General features: G+C 54.4%; 7 protein-coding genes across 12 annotated transcripts; 2 read left to right on the top strand and 5 right to left on the bottom strand.

Moving 5' to 3' along the window:
* The first annotated feature begins 73 nt into the window (after positions 1 to 73).
* On the top strand, positions 74 to 2,269 carry PV07_03267 (GTP-binding protein YchF). The gene is made up of 4 exons (XM_016389969.1): positions 74 to 415; positions 490 to 1,047; positions 1,272 to 1,767; positions 1,841 to 2,269. The coding sequence occupies exons 1-4, from the start codon at positions 341 to 343 to the stop codon at positions 1,891 to 1,893; spliced, it is 1,182 nt and encodes a 393-aa protein (XP_016251871.1). The 5' UTR covers positions 74 to 340; the 3' UTR covers positions 1,894 to 2,269.
* On the bottom strand, positions 2,202 to 4,362 carry PV07_03266 (uncharacterized protein; the record flags this gene model as incomplete). The annotated part of the gene is made up of 2 exons (XM_016389968.1): positions 2,202 to 3,618; positions 3,742 to 4,362. The coding sequence occupies 2 exons, from the start codon at positions 4,360 to 4,362 to the stop codon at positions 2,572 to 2,574; spliced, it is 1,668 nt and encodes a 555-aa protein (XP_016251870.1). The 3' UTR covers positions 2,202 to 2,571.
* A 265-nt stretch (positions 4,363 to 4,627) lies between these two features.
* PV07_03265 (protein hir1) lies at positions 4,628 to 8,047 on the bottom strand (the record flags this gene model as incomplete). Its single annotated transcript, XM_016389967.1, has 5 exons — positions 4,628 to 4,725; positions 4,780 to 7,500; positions 7,556 to 7,771; positions 7,828 to 7,902; positions 8,011 to 8,047. The coding sequence occupies 5 exons, from the start codon at positions 8,045 to 8,047 to the stop codon at positions 4,628 to 4,630; spliced, it is 3,147 nt and encodes a 1,048-aa protein (XP_016251869.1).
* Positions 8,048 to 8,265: 218 nt separating this feature from the next.
* Positions 8,266 to 10,016, bottom strand: PV07_03264 (uncharacterized protein). Its single transcript, XM_016389966.1, has 3 exons — positions 9,569 to 10,016; positions 9,383 to 9,516; positions 8,266 to 9,327 (listed from the first exon to the last, which is right to left on the bottom strand). Exons 1-3 carry the CDS (start codon positions 9,911 to 9,913, stop codon positions 8,532 to 8,534), a joined length of 1,275 nt encoding a protein of 424 aa, XP_016251868.1. The 5' UTR covers positions 9,914 to 10,016; the 3' UTR covers positions 8,266 to 8,531.
* Positions 10,017 to 10,145: 129 nt separating this feature from the next.
* Positions 10,146 to 13,584, top strand: PV07_03263. 6 transcript variants are annotated; one of them, XM_016389961.1, is made up of 6 exons: positions 10,146 to 10,823; positions 10,893 to 11,091; positions 11,151 to 11,269; positions 11,349 to 12,213; positions 12,263 to 12,686; positions 12,746 to 13,584. In XM_016389961.1, exons 1-6 carry the CDS (start codon positions 10,749 to 10,751, stop codon positions 13,350 to 13,352), a joined length of 2,289 nt encoding a protein of 762 aa, XP_016251863.1. In that variant the 5' UTR covers positions 10,146 to 10,748; the 3' UTR covers positions 13,353 to 13,584. The 6 variants fall into 6 exon arrangements, with proteins under 6 accessions (XP_016251863.1, XP_016251867.1, XP_016251862.1 ...); XM_016389965.1 differs by having other exon boundaries at positions 10,893 to 11,269; XM_016389960.1 differs by having other exon boundaries at positions 10,146 to 11,091.
* A 137-nt stretch (positions 13,585 to 13,721) lies between these two features.
* Positions 13,722 to 16,265, bottom strand: PV07_03262 (uncharacterized protein). Its single transcript, XM_016389959.1, has 3 exons — positions 15,445 to 16,265; positions 14,302 to 15,367; positions 13,722 to 14,094 (listed from the first exon to the last, which is right to left on the bottom strand). The coding sequence occupies exons 1-3, from the start codon at positions 15,838 to 15,840 to the stop codon at positions 13,988 to 13,990; spliced, it is 1,569 nt and encodes a 522-aa protein (XP_016251861.1). The 5' UTR covers positions 15,841 to 16,265; the 3' UTR covers positions 13,722 to 13,987.
* A 403-nt stretch (positions 16,266 to 16,668) lies between these two features.
* PV07_03261 (uncharacterized protein) lies at positions 16,669 to 19,728 on the bottom strand. Its single transcript, XM_016389958.1, has 4 exons — positions 18,544 to 19,728; positions 17,821 to 18,497; positions 17,535 to 17,760; positions 16,669 to 17,466 (listed from the first exon to the last, which is right to left on the bottom strand). The coding sequence occupies exons 1-4, from the start codon at positions 18,744 to 18,746 to the stop codon at positions 16,893 to 16,895; spliced, it is 1,680 nt and encodes a 559-aa protein (XP_016251860.1). The 5' UTR covers positions 18,747 to 19,728; the 3' UTR covers positions 16,669 to 16,892.
* Positions 19,729 to 19,745: the final 17 nt, after the last annotated feature.

The following is a 19,745-nucleotide window of genomic DNA, read 5'->3' as shown; positions in this document are numbered from 1 at the left end:
ATCACGTGAAAATCCTGCCTGCCACGTGAGTGGAGCGACCGCAGCCTCAACTTAGAAAAAAAATGTCGAGCCAGCCCAAGTCAGTCTTCTTGATATACCCATTAACAAGCTGCTTCTTGTAGGGATCTCGAGCGCAAATCAGCCCTCGAGTCTCTGAAGTCCTGATTTCTTCACCACGGTCTCCCTTACCTGCTTCATATCCCCTTTCGCTTCTCCACTGCGCATTTCAATCCTTGCAGCCGGTTCTGCACTTGAGCCTAGCTCGCAACCCATTCTCCGCAAGACAACCTCTCTCCCTGTAATCCAGGTCTTACAAATACGCAATTACGCCAAGAAGAGAATGCCTCCCAAAAAGATTGTGGAAGAAAAGAAGATCCTGCTAGGCAGGCCCGGGAACAACTTGAAGAGCGGCATCGTATGTAGGCAAATCCCACTTAACATGTTTCGACTTTCCCTAATCACATCGGTGACTGACTGTCTTTGCTCTAGGTTGGCCTTGCTAATGTCGGCAAATCGACACTTTTCCAAGCCATCACAAAATGCTCACTAGGCAACCCCGCCAATTTCCCTTATGCGACTATTGAGCCTGAAGAGGCCCGAGTTATTGTCCCCGATGCACGATACGAGTGGCTGTGCGAACACTACAAACCCAAATCTCAGGTCCCTGCTAACCTGACGGTGTACGATATCGCTGGTCTCACTCGAGGATCTTCGACCGGCGCCGGTCTGGGCAACTCTTTCCTGTCGCACATCCGAGCTGTTGATGCCATCTTCCAAGTCGTACGATGTTTCGACGATGCAGAGATCATTCACGTGGAGGGCGACGTCAATCCCACGAGAGATTTGGATATCATCTCTGAGGAGCTGCGGCTAAAGGATATCGAGTTTGTGGAGAAGGCCAAGGAAAACCTCTCCAAACAGACAAGGAGAGGTGGTCAAAGTCTCGAAATGAAGAAGTTGAAAGAAGAGGAAGCCACAGTTGACAAAATCCTGCAGTGGCTGAAAGACGGCAAGGATGTGAGGAAGGGCGATTGGGGCCCTAAGGAGGTAAGTTATCGCCATTTTCATCCCTGTGCACTGTATCTTTTCATGATGAACAAGAGCTATAAGCTCGACATAATCCCAGCTCGTCGACAGCAGTCTCACCCAAAATCTCACGTTTAGAGGCTGTTATGAGAGGAAGTCCAACCCTGAAACAACATTTTCTCTGGATCAATTTGCTCTATACCACTGCTGTTTATGCTCTTTGCATGCTAATAAGATGGCAACAGATCGAAGTTATAAACCCTCTATTTCTTCTCACAGCCAAGCCGGTGGTCTATCTCATCAACCTCTCCGAAAAAGACTACCTCCGTCAAAAGAACAAGCACCTTCCTAAAGTGATGGAATGGATCAAAACCAACTCTTCAGGCGACCCTGTCATACCCATTTCCGTCTCGTTCGAAGAACGTCTGGCTGTCATGTCCGACGCCGAAGCTGCCGAAGAATGCAAAAATCTCAACACCAAATCTGCCCTGCCAAAAGTTATCGTGACGATGAGACAAGCACTCAATCTCGCGAGCTTTTTCACCACCGGTGCTGATGAGGTAAGGCAGTGGACGATTAGGAAAGGCACCAAGGCACCGCAGGCCGCAGGCGTGATCCACACGGATTTCGAGAAGACGTTTATTCAGTGTATCGTGTATAATTATGAGACTTTGAGAGAATATGGTGACGAAAATGCGGTGAAGGCAGCAGGCAAAGTCATGACGAAGGGTAAAGACTATGGTAAGTTGTCTGATGGCTCTCGATGCCTGGTGAATAGTATTGGATTTTCACGGCTAACGATTTCTGCGCCCAGTTGTGGAGGATGGCGACATCATTCTTATCAAGGCCGGTGCCGCAAAGGCATGAGAGGACTGCAGACGCCGATTTTCACGCTTACTCCGCGATTATGCACTGTTAGATCTGAGCCAGAGTCAACTCAGCGTCGCAGCCTCAGATCTACAGGCTCGTGCAGTTTTCGTCTCTCTTCCAACGAGCGTCTCCCTCCGATGACAGATCTCCGTGCAAGGGAGAAACGCATCATCCCAGAGTCAACTTTGGCGTCCTTTCAAGCGTTTCTAGATATCTTACGAATGCCCCCATTCCCTGATCTCGAGAGAAGACGGCGAGAGTTACTTGCTCAAGCCAGAGGCTGCATAATGATGCCCTTTCATCTGACAAGCACTGATCGAATGATTGAAAAGTAGTTTTCAGAATTTGTAATCCCCGGTTCGTTTGATGCCTCGTGATTTTTCTCTCCCCGACCTCCCAATGCGCATGTTCGCTTGGATGATGTCTCGAAACCGCGTCTTCCCTTTCTTGTAGGACGTTCTTGTGGAGCTCTATGTTTTTAGGCTCGCTGCAAGAGATATCGGGCCGCCATGTTTTCTGCGTCAGCCATGACTTTCTCCGTCTTCCAGCTTCTTACTCAGGTACTGCGAGTGTCCTAAATCAATTTGTCTCCCCCGGTTCCCTGGGTTTGAGCGACTAGAGTAGCCATGTACAGGTAGCTTTCACCCGTGGGGGATTCGCCTTCAGCTCATTCCATCACATGCCATCCAGCACGTACCCACCGTATCCGTCACCACCCAACATCCTCTCCGTCTCCTGGCTCCAGCCGGCTTTCTTCCCCAGCCAGTCCCCGCCCAGCCACAGCCGGATGCACGTGTCGGCCGGTTTGAGCTGCGGCGACTCCATGGGGACGAGCTTGTAGAAGTTCTCGTCCAGCGGCGTCGGGTCGCATGTGCACTGTCGGGTGTCCGCGTCGGGGAGCCAGAATCGGGATTGGGACTCTTCTTCCCTGGTGGTGCTGGTGCTGGCAGTCTCAGCGGCGCTGATGCCGGTGCGTACGCCGGTGCCGGTGCCGGTGGTGGTGAGGCTTGCGCTCCCACTCCGCCGCCCCTGTGGCGGACAGTGTCGCGCGATGTCGTGCTGGTAGCCGATGTCTCTGAACCACCACACCTTCTCTGGCGGGAGGAACATGGACACGCTGAGCGTGTGCACGGGCGCGTCGCCCCAGCGGCTGTAGTAGAAGCCGCCCTTCTCGTCGAGCCAGTCGAAGTACTTCCGGTTGCCCTCGTTCTCGCGGAAGAAGGCGAGCGAGCCGATCTCGAAGTTTGAGAAGAATTGGCAGTTGTTGTACGACAGGCCCGTCTGCGGGTCGAGGAGCCAGTCGAGGCTGGCGGCCGGGTGGACCAGGTCCGGGTGCGCGGTGATGAAGTCGCGGGTCGTGGACCACAGGGAGGCGAAGCTCCGCGCGTCGTCCAGGATGGCCATGTTGAAGCCGTACACCGTCCCCGTCGCCTTCATGAACCGGAACGGGTCGTACGGGATGTCGCAGAAGAAATGCACGTCCGGCTCCACGCGCCAGTAGTATTCGTACCCGCCCAGAGCCGGGTGCAGGTAGAAGAGACCCGATTGCCACCGGATCATGGCGTGGTAGCTGAGCAAGTGACCCTTGCCGACCGATGTCAAGGAGAGGTAGTCGAGCGAGTTGTGGTAGAGGGTTTGGTTGATATGCGACGGCGTGGCCCAGTGCGCATGAGGGACGAGGTGATACTCTGTCCGCGCCGATGTTGCATTCGAGGTCGCGGCCTGTTTTTCCAGCAGGTGTAACCACGAGCCGTCAGCTCTCTCTTAGACATCAGAATCCCACCTCGTTCAGCACAAGGAGTTCCCACCCATACCCGAGTGCCAGAGAGCAGGAGCTGTGCGTACCTTGAATTCTTCCGAAAATGGCTTCTCGTTAAAGAAGATCCACGGATACTGATACCGCCGGTTCCAGTGGAACTCCAATTGACGCATGCTCTGCAGTATCCCGTCGAGCTCTTCGTTCCTCACAAGACTGATCAACGCGGCCTTTGGACTCTTCGTCCGCAGGTCGTTCGGGTATGAATTGTCCTTCAGCCATCTCCGAGCTCTGTATTTAGTCTTTATTGCGCCCAGCAGGTGAGATCCCCGGCCCCATTCCTCGGGTAAGAGAGAGAGGAGCTCGTTGCGGGAGGATCGGATGCTGAGGTACAACTGGGTGGAAAGCAAGAAGGCAAGGAAAACAAGGATCCAGCGCCAGATGCTCCTGTTTGATCGGCGTAGGCGACCGTAGAATCGGTTGTAAGGGGCCGGATTCTGTTGACTCTTGTAGGTCTTTCGGAGAGACAAGGGAGAGGAGGGTTTGCTCAGTGAGGACTCTTCAGCGGCGCAGCGTGTGGAGGTGATCGCGCGTGAGGAGGAACTGGAACTCGCGGCACTGGAGGTCGAATTGACGGCCGTTACAGACGAGGGCAAGCTGAGGGATTTGAGTCGCTGTTCAGGCGGCGTCGCGAGGTAGGATGGGTCCATGATGAGTGAGTATTGAGGCAATGGCAGAGTCAGAGTTGAAGCAGAATAGTTGGATTTTGAGGAGATTGGCACGTAGTCAAGTGAAGTTCAGTTTTTCCATCACCAGCTTTTCAGATCGCAGAGGTCACGCCAGCCCTAGTCATTAATTCTTTCACCGTGGAATGGATCCTGGTCCATTCCTCGTATCTGAGCGCGACTCGCCCTTTGCCTTCAAGTCGCTAACGATTTCCAACCAGTCCAGACGCCTCCCCTTCACAGAGCAAGCTTACAAGGCCATTTGATCTTGATCCTCCACCATGTCGTCCACGATATGTAACATTTTCGCGTAAGGTACAGTGATTCGCTGCAAATCCCGATGTTTCCCTGTTCGAGGAATTAGTCACTGCATATCTTGAACAATGGTGAGAAGACACTTACCAAGTAGCAAGACAACGTCCTTCAAAAGCTCTTCCCGGGGCCATCCGCATATCGTCTTGGAATCTTCTTGCCAGTTACGACCTTCCACGGCATTCATGGTCGCCGCAACACTCTCACCATCCTGACTTGACGGTTCCACGATACCGCCGATGAGTGTCCTTAGAAGTTCCTCAACCTTCAGCCTCAGACCTTCGGCGCCCAGTCGTTTTGCGTACATAAGCAGGTATATCCGGAACTCGTCCTTTGCACCCAGCATGAGCGCTGCAGCGATGCGGTTTTCCAGATGGGCGATCGAGACGCCAGATTCGAAACTTTCATACCCTTCCCGTGACAATAGTACCTTGACAAGGCGCTGCAAGAAATATGCTCGGCCCCTCAGCAATGTCTCCGACGTCGTGTTTCTCTCCAGCCAAGGCACGATGCCCGAAGACACATCCACGGATTTTTCGAAGTCGGTCTTTGCCTTCGAAGACTGGATGTTGCCCACCGAAGAATCGGTCGTATTCCAGTATTGACTGCCCACCGCCCACCAAACCTCGGACAGTCGTTGCCAACAGTACATCTGAGGCGAATACGCGTACCCGTCACCATTCGACAAGCTGACGATAATCCTACCTTCGGAATTCAAGCGAGCTTGTGTAATGGCAGGCGCACCTGTAGGGTGAGCAGCCAGTGAATGGACAGCCGCGTCAAGGACAGGGGCTAGCGACACGGGCGGATGTGGGGATGACATAGTTTTGACATTCCAGACATAGCAAACACCAACCGCAGTGATGCACATCAGCCAAGAATCGTAGGACGCAAGAATCACTGGTTGAGCTTCCATGACCAGAGCACTGTTGAGCCGTCGGCCGTGTGGCGTCCACAGGTATATGGATCCCGTCTCATCTGCTGCCGCCCAGAACGATTTGGTCCCTGTAACCAAAAGAACCGGACGAGGAAGAAAATCCTGCCACAGAGGCTGATCCTTCCTCGTCAGGGTGATCCGACAGGGTTCACGATCCTGTGCTCTCGGGGTCAAGGACTGCCCCGAGGGATTCCTGGCCTCGAAGACAAATTCAGCTCTGGACCTGCTGGCCGTATCGCCAGATATGTCGCCTGGTTTGCCTGTAGAATCAATGCCCTGTACGATATGCGCTCGCACTTTGGGAACAGCAAGGCGAAGTTGACTGAGGCTCAGCGCCTGGTTGATAACAGCTGGCCGGATGAAATCTGGAGTCACCTGTTGGCCGCTCGCTGCTGGCTGAGGTTGTGCGGGTAATAGGCCATCCGCGCCGTTAACGAGAATGGGTGTAGCCCCCTTCTGGCTTGCTGCCACCACTCGTTTCTCCGTAGTGCCTTCTTCTTCCCCCTCGATCTGTGCGTATTTCCTTTTGTTTCCAAGTAGCAATGCCGCCAAGCCACCTTTTGGAAGCCCGTCGAAGGGTTTTGAAAGGTCCAGCACGGACTGGGGGGCATCAACCGTCTGAACATTGGCGTTGGCACTGACCAGCTTCGTTTGTGGCAGTGAAGATTCCGTCCCGCCGGCACCAGATACCAACAGAGGCCTTATTCTCTTCTTACCATCCTTAGTGATCTCGACTCGATTCTTGAGTCTCTCGAGTTTGGCCTGATTTTGGTCGTCTTGTGCCTTCGCTGCGGCTTGTCCATTGATCGTCGTTTCCGAGGTGCCATTTGCGAGATTGGCGGTATTCGTGGTTGTACCATTCGTAATGGCGGACGGCTTTTCTGCTGTTGCTGGTAGTGAGGAGTGCAGGTCACCCATCAACGCGCCCATGCGCCCTTCCACACCCTTAAGCTCACCGGCCTTGCTCATTTCTTCCAGCAATAGCGCGTCGGTGCTTTCAGGGAATCCGATCCCCTTTCTTGATGTGCCGTACTTGGAGAGCGACCTGTCGTTTTCTTCGATGGGTCTTGCGTAGCCCAACTCTCCCGCTTCGAACATGACTGTCAGAATGGTGCCGTCTAGTGCAGTGGCGAACAGTGTTTGACCATCTGGGCTCCAAGCGATATCTGAGATTGGTTTGCCAGCCACGTCCTGCTGGACCACAATGGGCCGTGGACTGCTCGTCGTCCAGATACTCAGGCATTTATCTGCCCCTCCACATGCAATCACCGTCGTGTGAGGAGTAGGATGATCTTCCAGTGCACTCTTGCCTGGGGGCTCTGGTCCATAGAGCCTCGGAGAAAACGCACATACCTCCACTGGCCCTTCATGTCCGATCAAGGTGGTGTCTCCGTCCCACGTACCGCGGTTGATGATGGCGATCGCGCTGACGGGGCCGTTGACTGCATTGGCTGCCGCGATGTGCATTCCATCAGGAGCCCAGGAGCACCTGCGGAAGTACGTCGTCAGGGGCGAATTCACAAACGGCTGGCTGATGGTCGTTTCGAGGGTGAAGTTGTTCACTGCATCGTGCGTCGTGTAATTCTGCGTGGGGGAGGTGAACCTGAATACCCGAATTGTTCGATCATCGCTTGCGGTTGCGAAGTACTTATTAGCCGGATCGAAAGTGATACCTTTGACGTGGCTGGCATGATTCGAGAGTGTCTTCAACTTTTCGAACGTGAAGCCTGACCACACCACGACCTTTGAATCCAAGCCCACCGATACCAGAATTGTCCCGTCATATGACCAGCCTAAATCTTGTACATCGTTATCGTGTCCGATCAGTCTCCGAAAAATGCGCCAGTTCTCAACCGGAGGGGCCTCGTTTGAACCTGTCTCAATCTCAGTATCTGCCTATCTGGTCCAGACCATCACTACTCAACGCACCGAAAGTGGCATGGGTTGGAGGACTCGGATCGAGGGTGTATACGCAGACAATCTTGTCATCCGCCCCTGAAGCCAGAAATTTTCCGCCAGGTGAGAAGCGCACTGTGTGAATGGTGCCCGAATGATAACTCATGGACGCCAACTGCTTGGGCTTGTCGTATTTGGCATTTGTGGCATTGTAGATCGCCTCGGTCGACCAGATTCGCACGTAGCCATCTTCAAATTCAATCAGCGAACAAGTATTTTGTCATGGAATATCAATGTTGACGTACCGCCGGCTGCGGTGACCAGGCGCTTGCCGTCTGGGGAGACATGGCAGCTGTAGACCTCGAAATCTTTCTTTTCGCCTATTCATGACGCACAGTTAGCCCCTCAACGGATTGGAAATGTAAATGCGACACAGTCTACGCGGTTTGCGACGCGTCCAAAGGGGTTTGTTGCGGGAAATGTCGAACCTCCATGGGTGAGCCAGATCGGCTTGATGAGGTGCATTGCGGATCTATCTCTGCAGCCGCCTGGAGCACATTCTGAGAGGAGATCAAACTAGGGTATGTCGCAGGAGGAAGATGGGGGTCAAGTTGACAGTGAGGAAAGGTTGACGCAGGGAGCAGAAATTCTGGTTTCGTTGAAATGTAGTTTCGCGAGTCTGTAGTCCGCAGTCCGCAGTCCGCAGTCTGGCACATTATGACAGGCTTCAATTTACCTAGGGGGCAAGGCTTGACCAATGAGGCTGAACGCCCATGAAGCTTAGATCGAGAGGCGGAGATATAGATATTCTATGGCATTTTTCGTCTGTGCTGTCTCCTCGAAAGTCATGGAGCACTCTGGTATATTAGTACATAGCTATCGACTTTTTCCCTTTCAGCCCATTTCCAGTAATACACGCAGGAGCGCCGTCGCTGCGTCATGAAGGAGTCGACGGTTTGCTTTTTGCCCATATGATAATGTCCCATTGTTGTGCCATTGAGAAGTCCGCCTACCTCCTTGCTTCCCGGGTCTGCTCAAATCCCTCGAGGACTGTCTGCGCAACATCTTTTGCGTCTCCGTGCTGGGCTGCCTCAATCACCCTTGCACCAACATCCTTCGATTTGGACTCGTCTTTCTCCAGTGGTGAGCTGACAACCTTGGCTGCTAGATTCTTGGTTTGATTCTCGTTCACTTTCCCATACACGGCCATGGCGGTAGCAATCATCTGACCAATGTCTCCAACGTTACCCGGAACAACAACGGCAGTTCCTTCTTTGGCCAGGTTGCCGAAGGCTTCGACATATTTTTCCGCAACGCTCAAGCTCACAGCTCCTTGGGCATTGGCTTCTCCTCGTTTGATGGCGTCCGCAACGGCATCAATACCCCGAGCAGTTGCCTCTGCTTTGAGCAATATAGCCTCGGCCTCACCAGATGCCATGTTGATCTGCTCGGCCTTCAAAGCCTCAGAGGCCAAGATAACGGACTGTTTACGACCCTCGGCGATATTGATTGCACTCTGCCGCTGACCTTCGGAGTCCAATATTTCAGCACGTTTTGATCGTTCCGCCGTGACTTGCCTGTGCATGGCGGCCACGACTCCCTCCGGGGCATGGATGTCCCTGATCTCGTATCTCAAACATATCACACCCCACTCTTGGGCGGCTTCGTTGATCGCCTGTGTAATGTTTGCATTGAGATTCGCTCTTTCCTTGAGAACATGGTCCAATGTGAGTTGACCGATTTCGGACCTCATAGTCGTCTGCGCCAGCTGCGAGATGGCATATTCCGCATCTTCTACGCCGTAGCTAGATCATCCTTTAGCGAAAGTCCACTCAGGCTTTGATCTTTGTCCACGCTTACCTCGCTTTGTAAGCGTCAAACACTCTTGTGTAAAGGACGCCATCCAGCTCCAACGTGACGTTGTCTGCAGTAATGGCACTCTGACTTGGGATCTCGATGGCCGCTTCTTTCAGCGACTGGACATAAGCAATGCGCTTTCCTCACGTGTCAGCCCCTGCTTTTCCATCTAACATAGACATTGCATACATCGATGATCGGTACGAGGATGGCCAGCCCAGGCTGTAATATCCGATTAAACTTGCCCATGCGCTCTACAATCCATGCCGTTTGCTGCGGTACGAATCGGATAATGGTGTTCGCGGGTAGGCTCGTCTGGCGTTGGAAGTATGTGGGAGAGGAGCTGGAGCCGCCCATACCCATAGGGCCGCCTGGAAACGATAGACTCGGCGTTGTAGCGAACTGTCGTCGGCTCCATACAGCCATCGGCGAGCAAGCTAGAACGGCAGCTGAACGGTCCGCCTGTCGAAGTGAAGCGGCGAGGCGAGGCGCACGCCGAGGTAGATTTCGTAGGGCCATGTGCGGTGTCTCCATGACGGCGGCCCTCGCGGTTAGACTATGCGGTCGGCGGAGGACAACAACTCAATGAATCGAAAGGTGCAATTGCGCAGGCGACAGTGATGATGGAGTGCAAACCATGCAACATGGTGGTTCGGTCATGAGCCAATCACAATGAGGTGCGACTTTTGGCCGGAATGAAGCGCCGCAACGTTTATCCGCTCCGGAGAAATATAAATCCAGCAATGCGAAATCCCAAAAAATGTCTCGCAAACAAAACTCGCAACTCAAGGTTCCATTCAGCTCGTATTGATGTTTGCAAAGATCTCACTTGTCCCAAGACGTCATTTGCTCCCAGTCACTATGACGGCGAGCTCGAGTCAACTATTATCGATGGGGCCATGCTATCCGTTGAGAGGGCGATCGAGGAATGATGCTCCTTCATGTCGCTAACCGGTCAACCTGTGTCCCTAGTTATCAAAACCACCCGTTGGATGCGCGAGGAAGAAAACATGTTGCTCTCCAGAATGTCGATCTTCTCACGGTACAGTGCCTATGGCTTGACCGAGCCTCGTCAGGCCAAGCGCTGCAACTCTCTCGCTTTGGGGATGCCCTAAAGAGTGGATGATGGGCTCTCAGACTAAAAACGCTCCGCCGACGCATGCCCGACCTCCGACCGGTTGCCGCCCTGTGGAAAAATTGCACCAAACCCATGGGTCAAGATCTTGGACGGCAGGCTAGTATCTTGGTAGTAGCGTCCTAGGAAATACCACCAATGCTTTTAAATGAAGTCCTGGAAACCATTTGACGTGCATTCATATGATATGCTCAGCTTCTCTCCCACAGCGAGGCGGACAACATTCCAACCACAATGGATGGAAAGAAAAGGCAACGGCCAGTCACTTCGTGTCTTCCGTGTCGGAAACGCAGGCTAAAGTGTGATCGGGTAGAGCAAAATGGAATCCTGGACTCGTTCGTCGAGCCGATAGAGGAGGTACTAATGTATGCATTTCAGGTGCATCCCACTTGTGGACGCTGTCTGGCTGGTGGTACCGACTGTGTCTACGACGAGAGTGCCAGTGCCAATGCCAGCGTCAGCGCTGCACCCCGATCATCTACCTGGCAAAGCGCATCAACTTCGCAGTTTGCACCATCATCATCGACAAGCTATGCAAGACCCGAGGAAGGGAGGGGGACAGGAGCTCAGACCGAGCGTAAGTGCCGCTTGCCACCTTCAAACTCCTCAATCAGCCAAATTAATAACCCGGATCAGCGACTGCAGAGCCTGTGTCCAGGCAAAATAACCATGAGAGAGGGCAACTTGCTGTTTATGATGGTGGCCGCTCGGCCTACGTTGGCTCAACCTACTGGGCAAATGCAATCCCTCCCGAGGTAATTGAACTTCCTGACACGTTTCATTCATCTGTTGTTTTGTTCATAGTCACCCGTGCTTTTGCTGACTGTCGTCCAGATCAACCGCGACACAGTGCCTACACTCGCCGACGAGACCAGCCCTTTCCCCAAATTCCCAGGCAGGATGCAGGAGGGAGGACTCGAGTGGAGCGGACAGAAGTTTCGTCCACCGCGCAACTGCGGCTTCGAATGGACCAAGTCATCGTCGAACAAGTGCAAGCTCTGTGGAAGGAACTACAACATCTCGTGTGTCATGGCCCTACTCCCCAGTCGCGAAATCTGTGAGAAGCTATGCGGCTTTTTCTTCTCAACCGTCTTCCCTCTGACACCCATCTTCCACATGAAGGGTTTTGCAGAGGACTTCGCAACGTTCTGGGATGGCATGCCGCCCACGAACGTGCACAATGCTGAGCCGAGCGTGTTCATGCGCAAGAAGCCGGGCTTTCTGTCTCTCTTATCTGCGATTCTGTTTGCGGCAGTCTTCTCGGCCTCGCCAGCTCGCCTTGAGCGTATCTTTGGGGAGCCCACCTATCTCAATCCTGGAGACATGTACTTCATTGCCATGGCTTCAGCTAGCCTGACCGGGTTTCCTCGACGGCCCAGCATCCACTCCCTGGCAGCATACATCATTGCACAGAGCCAATTCGTGAGAGAAGAAGAGTTCTCGGACGCTCCCGACTTTATTGCTACCTCGTTTCGTGTTGCGCTAGGTATGGGCTTGCACCGCCAACTCCCAGAATCGGGACTACCTCCGGCCGAGCTGGAGACCAGACGCAGGCTTTGGTGGTATATTCTCCACCTGGATGTCATGTCTTCATCTTCGTCGGGGCTCTCGCCTCTCTTCATCAATCAGAAAATGGCCAACACCGATGCTATATGTCAATACGACGTCCACAATGACGATCCGGGTGCTCGTCAGGATGGTAAGCTATTCTTTCCCAGTCGAATCATGGCCTTGCTGACCCAACGTAGTCGACGTTCGTTACCTAGTAGCGTCTCGCCGCTACGAAATTACCAGGGAGATCAGAAGAGTCCTTGTGCTCCATTTCGAAGACGCCTTCCAGTCGCCGGAAGTGGTGGCAGATTGTGCAGGTCGCCTTCGAATGATAGCCGACCGCACTAGTGCCACCGTCGACACCTTGCTCAAGGCCAGGGCCACTGCTGAGGCAAAAGTCGCGAGATCCAGCACACCCCGTGCCGTTGAGCAAGCTTCCTCTATGCTGGATTTTGACCGGGTTTGGACACTTCGGCCAGACCCGAGCGACAAAGAGGCCGTGGACTTTACCGCTTGGTCTGCGCTTCTTTTGCACCTAATGGTCCACAAGGCATATTGCGTCCTATACCATCCCCTATTCAGGGACCCTGCAATGTTGGCCGACGAAAACATCCGAACAAAGTAAGCATTCTAACCACGACGGCCCTCCTGTAAGCACAAACATGCTGACCAGTCTGCAGTGCCGTCAAACATGCGCAAGCATTCATCCAAGTGTTTATCCGCGTCTGCAACGATCCCATCTCGGACCCCTTCCACTGGATGTATCCGGGGACGTACCAGCCTCTCCAAGCAGTCTCGCTGCTTCTCGCGGACCTCTTGCAGCACCCGTACAGCGACGACGCGGCTCTTTCCCGGGGCCTGATCGACGCCATCTTCGAACTCTACCAAGTCGACGAAGGCATCGTCAGCCAGAGCGACCCGCCGCGGCGCCAGCTCTCGCCCTCCGGACGAGACGCATGGACCATGCTGGTGCGCACGCGCAGAAAGGCCCTGGAGCAGGTCGGGATGGACTACCACGTGCTGTTCCCGTCCAATGCCGTCCTGTCGAGCCGGTGCATCTGCGGTGAAAAGATCTCCGTCGTCGACACCGACGCCGTGACCCACCAGCAGGCTCTGCAGCCGACCCGGCCTGGGGAGGGACAACAGCCACCCCCGCCGCCGATCCCACAGGACATGCAGGGCGAGCAGACCGAACAGGCGCCGGGGCAGATGCTCTACGATCAAGTCGACTTTGACTGGCACGCCTGGGACAACGCGCTGGGGCCGTCGATCGGCCTGATGCCGTGACGGGTGCAGCGTACTTTTTTTGACTGAAGGTTTTACGACAATGACCAAACCCCGCTGTTGAACAATCTTGTAGTTGGATTTAGAGCGAGAGCGAGGAAATAACATGAATGAACGAAAGAAAGGAGGAAAATGGTTGGTTAATCCCAACATGAAATGGATATGGACAAGGATATGGTGATAATGATAACCTGCTTCCGTACCATACCATACCAACATGATATTTCGCTTCGTATTCTCATTGTGCCCATTTTTCCGTGTCACCACTCTTACCCAAGCAAAAGCCAGTCTTTTATCTTCTCACACGATTGCGCTCGAATTGAGGGGGAGACAGAGGTAGCGACAGAGACAGAACCGGCATGTGCGTGTGGATAGGATTATTATTTTCATTGCATTCGTCTGTGAAGTGGGGGGCTTTACCACATACTTACAAACGTACGTTACTACGTAGTTACTTGGAGAACTAGAAACAGTCCCCTACAAGCAGGTAAGTAGGTACCTAGGTTCGCTTTGGCTTTTAGGGCTGGCAGCGTATACAGAGCTCAATCAATCTTCGGTCCCAGGTCCTGAGTTTGTGCCTGGAGGATCAACCTCTGTGCCCGCACCAGCTAAGCTGACGCTTACGCTCACGCTCACGCTCAATGCCAGGCAGACTTGTGCGGGTGCTTGTGGTCGTTCTGGATCTTGGTCTCGGTGACCTTCTGGATCTTCTCGCTCAGTTGCTTGTCGACCTTGGCGAACATGGCTGGAGCAAGCAGCAGTTAGTTGATGGTCAATACTTACAAACACGGATAGATATCAACGAGGAAAGGAAGGAAGGAAGGAAGCAATAAGGGGGATGAAGAAGAACAACAACAAAAAAACAGACGGAGAGGAACATCACCACCAACCCCAGCACGTAACGAAGCCGAAAGGAAGGAAGAGACGGGTGGGTAAGAAAGGCCAGGCTTACCGTAGGCAGCCTCCCTCAACCACTTCTCGCCCACGCCACTGACGTGCGCGGCGACGTTGTCGACAAACCGGGCCTGCGCGCCCTCCTGCTTCTCCATGATCTTCCACAGGGCGGTGGCCTGCTCAAAGTCCCGGTGGTCGTCGACCTGGGTGAAGGCCGCGACGGGGTGGGCCAGCTGGACCTCGTCGGCGCTGCCCAGGCTGAGCCGCTTCAGCTCCTGGACAGTGGCGAAGTCGGTGCTGGCGACGGCGGCGGCGCTGGTGCGGTTCGAGAAGCGGACGGGCTTGAGCCGGGTGCCCAGGTAGTTGGGGTCGGCGCCGTAGTTGGTCGTGAAGTTCATGAAGCCGTCACGCTCGATCGGGCAGTAGACGGGGCCCCGGGCGGCGTTGGTCGGCAGGAACTGGTAGTTGACGCCCAGCCGGTAGCGGGCGGCGTCCGGGTACGCGAACATGCGGGCCTGGAGCATCGGGTCCGGCGAGGCTGCGATGCCCGGCACCATGTTGCTGGGGCTGAAGGCGGCCTGCTCGATCTCGGCGAACCAGTTCAGCGGGTTCGTGTCCAGCGTCACCCGGCCCATCTTGCGCAGCGGGTACCGCCCCTTGGGCCACACCTTGGTCATGTCGAAGATGTTGATGGGCGCCGCGGCCACCTCCTCGGGCCGGATCACCTGGATGTACACGTCCCACTGCGGGAAGTCGCCCTTGTCGATGGCGTTCTGCAGGTCGAGCAGATGCGCGTCCGGGTCCTTGCCGGCGATGTCGGCGCCCTCGGCGTTGGTGTAGTAATGGATCCCCTGCACCGTCTTGAAGGTGATGCGCGTGTAGACGTACGAGGCCCCGTTGTCCTTGGTGAACTTGTACGTGTTGCCGCTGTAGCCGTTGACGTGGCGCACCGACGACGGCAGCCCGCGGTCCCCAAACAGGAACATCAGGGCGTGGATGCTCTCCTGGTTGTTGACGTGGAAGTCCCAGAACATGCTGGCGTCCGAGGCATTGGTGCGCGGGTGCGGCTTGTGGCTTCGATTCAACGAGGGAAACTTCATGGGGTCGCGGACGAAGAAGACGGGCTGTTGGTTTCGACATGGTCGTCGGTGTCAGCATTGCGATCGACACTCCAGAGGAATAGAACCGTGGACCAGCCTACCTGGTTGTTAAAGACCCAGTCCTGATTGCCCTCGTTCGTCTTGAACTTGATGGCAAACCCGCGGAAATCACGCACCGTGTCGGCAGAGCCTCGAGCAGGGCCGACGGTCGAGATGCGCATCAGCACTTCAGTCTTCTTGCCGATGCCGTTGAGGAAGTCTGCATCCGTCACGTCCGAGACGTCGTCGGTCACTTCGAAATGGCCCCTGGCCCCGGCGGCTTTGGCATGGACGGTTCGTTCAGGAATCCGCTCGCGAGAGAAGTGTGCCAGGTTCTCCAGCAGCTGGGTGCTGGTCAAAAGGACATAGCCACCTCCCGATCCCGTCGACAGCTGCTCGATGATGTCGTTGCGAGGCAGGGGGACGCCCTCGGCGAGGGTATAGTGAGGCTCAGACATGCTTGCTTGAGTGGACTTGGTATCACACTAGCATCGACTTCTCCAGATGTGCTGATGTCGTGGTGGCCTGCAGTCGTGTATATATATCCCCCCGATCCCTGCGCAAACCAACGAGGACCATGACGCGACACCATCTCGATACACTGCGCAAAAGAGGCCCCGGAAGATTTGTCACCCCAGCTCTTTGACCTGCGCGTGGAACTCGAGACATTCCGATTCGAGAGCTGCTTGTCAACAGCTCGCACTCGATTTGCTGTGTGTTACGACGCGTTCCATCAGGCCGACAGACCCAGGGCCTTCAATCCAGGGCACGCAGAAACTCAACATCCGAGCCTGCCGCTCAATGCGAGAGGAGCATGCTGGAGCACGGGCCTTCGAGGGGTCGCCCGCGCTGACATGGGCAGGGCAGGTGAGGGAGGTGTTCGAAATGGCCTTTCGCACGAAGCTTCGCGCGAAGACTTAGTCGCTAGCAAGCTGGAGGCTTGTCAGCTAAGCAGAAGCGATTCGGCGTCCCCTCTCCGCTCATCCAATGGTCAGCTTGATGGTGCTGCAAAGAGTTTAGACGCTGTGATTTATAACCTGAGGACCAGTCGCATTGCAGATGAATGTGGAAAGAAAGGGACGATCTCCGATTTGCTTGGGCGAGTTGATGGAGTTGATGGAGACGATCTTCCTCGCTCCCTCCAGCCCCAAACAAACTCAAAGGCGCAGAGAGTTTCGACCATCAGGTCCTGTCGAGCGAGGCCTGAATGGTGGTTTGTGCATTTTTGATCACGGTATGTCAATAGTATTGGCTCATGGTCAGGACAGCTGCAGCGAAGCGGTGGATGGGTATCAAGAACGTGGGGTCACGCGGGTCGAGCTATAGCAATAGCATGAGGATGGACAGGGAGATAGAACTCCATCAACACATGCAAGAGGAGGAACTTGGTACACGTCATCTAGCACTCGAGTCGTCCGACGGTCCATGCTCGTCTTCTCCTAGAGGTAGAGCCACAGCAGCGACAGACGTCTTTTCCAGAGTCCAATCCAGCACCACCATTTAGACCCATTCACTCATCCACGTCCCTCGGCTCGTTCTCCGCCCAGAATTTCTTGTAGTCATCCCAGCTCTGTGTAGGGAACTCCTCGGGCCAAGTAAGCGGCACCAAAGGCGAGCCGGTAGCCTCGAATTGCTTCAGCTTCTCTGCCGTGCGCGGCCGGCTCTTGTTGATACTGTAGACACTGATCCTGTGTGCTGAATGCGTGACGTGGAGACCCCAGTTCCATGCGGCGCGGACCGTCAGGGGCTGTGTGTTCAGGGCACTGTCCCAGCATCGACAGACAATTTCGATCCAACCCTCGACGTCGCATGGAAGGTCGATCGACCACGTCCTCCACGTCCATTTGCCCTTCTTGGAGAGGTTGGCGTTGGGCACGGCATACCAGCTGAATCCTCCGTCTGCCGACAGTTCCACCCGCTCTGGCCATCTTCCACCGCCCGAATACGCCCAGCCTTTGCAATGGATCTTGCCGTTGTGGATCACAACTTGTTTGGTCCACGGAGACATAATGGCTGAGCTCACGGGCATTTCCTGAATTTGAATGCCGTCTGTCGGTTGTTGGTTGTGCTTGCCTGTCTGCTGACTACTTCTGGTTAGTATCGCACGACAAATCGTCCGGGATACAGATGCGCTCTGGGAAAGGGTACTTACTTGAAATAGAGGTACTCTTTGCTTTGGACGGGTGCAATGGAAGGATTCTCAATGGCCTTGATCCGATAAACCCATTTCACGCTTCGAGCACCAATGTACCCCAACACCATGATTCTCACCGGGTAGCCGTGAATGGCTGGTAGTGGTTCGCCATTCATCTCCCAGCAGAGGAGAACTTCGTCATATTTGACTTTGGACCATGGAACGCTCACGACGTAATTCATCACTATTGACGTTAGAAATAGTCCACCAGCATCAATATTGCACGTCTTTGAACGTTACTGACCTTCATTGTCCTTGAAGTAGGTCTCGGCACCGTACAGTTCGAGATGTTTGGCGGGTTTAACGAGGCCACCGCAGGCTTCAATAACATCCTTCAGGTTGATGCCGAGATATTTCGCTGTCCCTATGGCGCCCTCGGCCCATGGAGCTTGGGGAACCTCATCTCCCTGGCCCGCATAGAGAGAAATTTGCTCAATTCGTCGGGTCCCAGAGCATTGCATCGTGACAAGCTTTTCAATGCGAGGAAATTTGGACTCATCTGTGATGTCGGCGAAGGTGAAGGCCCGGGGATTCTTGACTAGCCCATCCAAATCCAGCTTCCATTTGTCTTTGTCGATAAGTGGAATGCCGCCATGGTTGCGCACGAAGTGAAGCGAATTCGGTGTCACAGCTTTGTCAGTCACCAGCCTCTTAGGAGGTTCTCCATTGTATGGAAATTGCAGCAGATGCAGCATCTCAGGGTGCTTTTCACGCAGGACAGTACTCCAAGAGTCTTCCGGGACATCAGCGAGCTCGCCACCGACCGCGTGGTGCCACATCTTCCAGTGTGTGCCCGGGAGGACGGGGTTGGTGTCAGGAATAGGTCCCATTTGGAATTCTGGATTGGGCGGAAAGACCTGGGAGGCCAGGATTTTGCGCGCCTTTTCCTTCTTCTCTGGATATTTCTCCCATTCCACGTACCTAAGATCGTGTCAATTGTCGCCTCCAACCAGGAGAATTAACGCACCCTTTCCACCCGTCGAGTTCGCGCGTGAACAGCTCATCACGATTTCCTACGGCATCAATGGCTGCTTGATCCTTGGTCAATTCCGGCCATGTCCTTGGCTGGATAAAGACTGGTTCAGGACCCGTCTGATCTAGAAACGGTAGCTTAGCACCGGACAAGCCTTGTTCAATTTTCCATTCATCAGGTCGGTTGTGTAGCTCCATCTTGACTGTTGGTGGGAATGATCGGGAAAGACGAGACGTTGATCGTGGGCGCGCGGGGTTGGTGCCGGCCTTATATCTCGCCCATGGACAAGGTGTAGAACATCCCCTCCCGCCTCAAGTTGTCAGACTCTGGCACCAAACAGCCTAAACGACGCGCCCACACTCGTTCGAATAGTTCTGCTGCGACCCAGCTTACGTCTGAGTGGTGTGATATCCGCTAGCACTTCCACAACAAAGCTTCCGTGATCTGGCTGAAGCTTCAACCCCTCCAATGCTGAAAAGTACGCGGGGTCGTAATTGGCAAAGTTCCTGTCACCATGTGAATCAGAGCAGCCGGCTCGGGCGAGGCAGTAGGGATGGTGAAGACCACAGGGATTTGTCAGTGAGACTAGGTTCTTCGTCTTGTGCGAAGCATGAGATGGGCACGAAGTGATTGGCGGATCCACCGGATAGGTGTAGACTCCCTCAAAAGATCATCGTGATGCCTGAAGGTCAGCCAGTCAAGTAGCCTGTCCCCAAACACCTACCTTGAGCTCCGTGGGATTGATTGGATAAGAGACAGGACTGGAGCTTTCCTTGAGGGACAAAGCATGAAAATTTCTGGTTCGCACGAGCTTTGGAGCGAGCTTGGGTGCAAGCTAGGATGAGGCCCCGCTCTTCAGCTTGGTTGGGATTGTCAGAGGACAACAGGCAACCAGGAACCTCGCATTGGTCATGGTCGGGATACACATCGAGATGGAATACGAGGTTCATTTCTGCTAGGGCCCGGTCGACACGAGCGGTCGACGACCCAAGGCGAGTGGCAGGAGGAAAAGGCGGTGGTCCCTTGAGGAATCACATGCCGGGAGGCGGGGGATGAGTTGGAAGGGAGAAGTGGAGAGGGGAGGGAGAGGGAGACATCAACTCCCGCTCCAGCTCCAACTCCAGCCAGATACAGAACAAAGGCCATAACGTTGGACGGGCCGGAGAGGGAGGATGGAAGCGGAAACTCGTTGAAAA

This window comes from Cladophialophora immunda, assembly GCF_000835495.1.
Source record: "Cladophialophora immunda strain CBS 83496 unplaced genomic scaffold supercont1.2, whole genome shotgun sequence".
Classification (NCBI taxonomy): domain Eukaryota; kingdom Fungi; phylum Ascomycota; class Eurotiomycetes; order Chaetothyriales; family Herpotrichiellaceae; genus Cladophialophora; species Cladophialophora immunda.
This window is presented reverse-complemented; position numbering and strand designations above follow the sequence as displayed.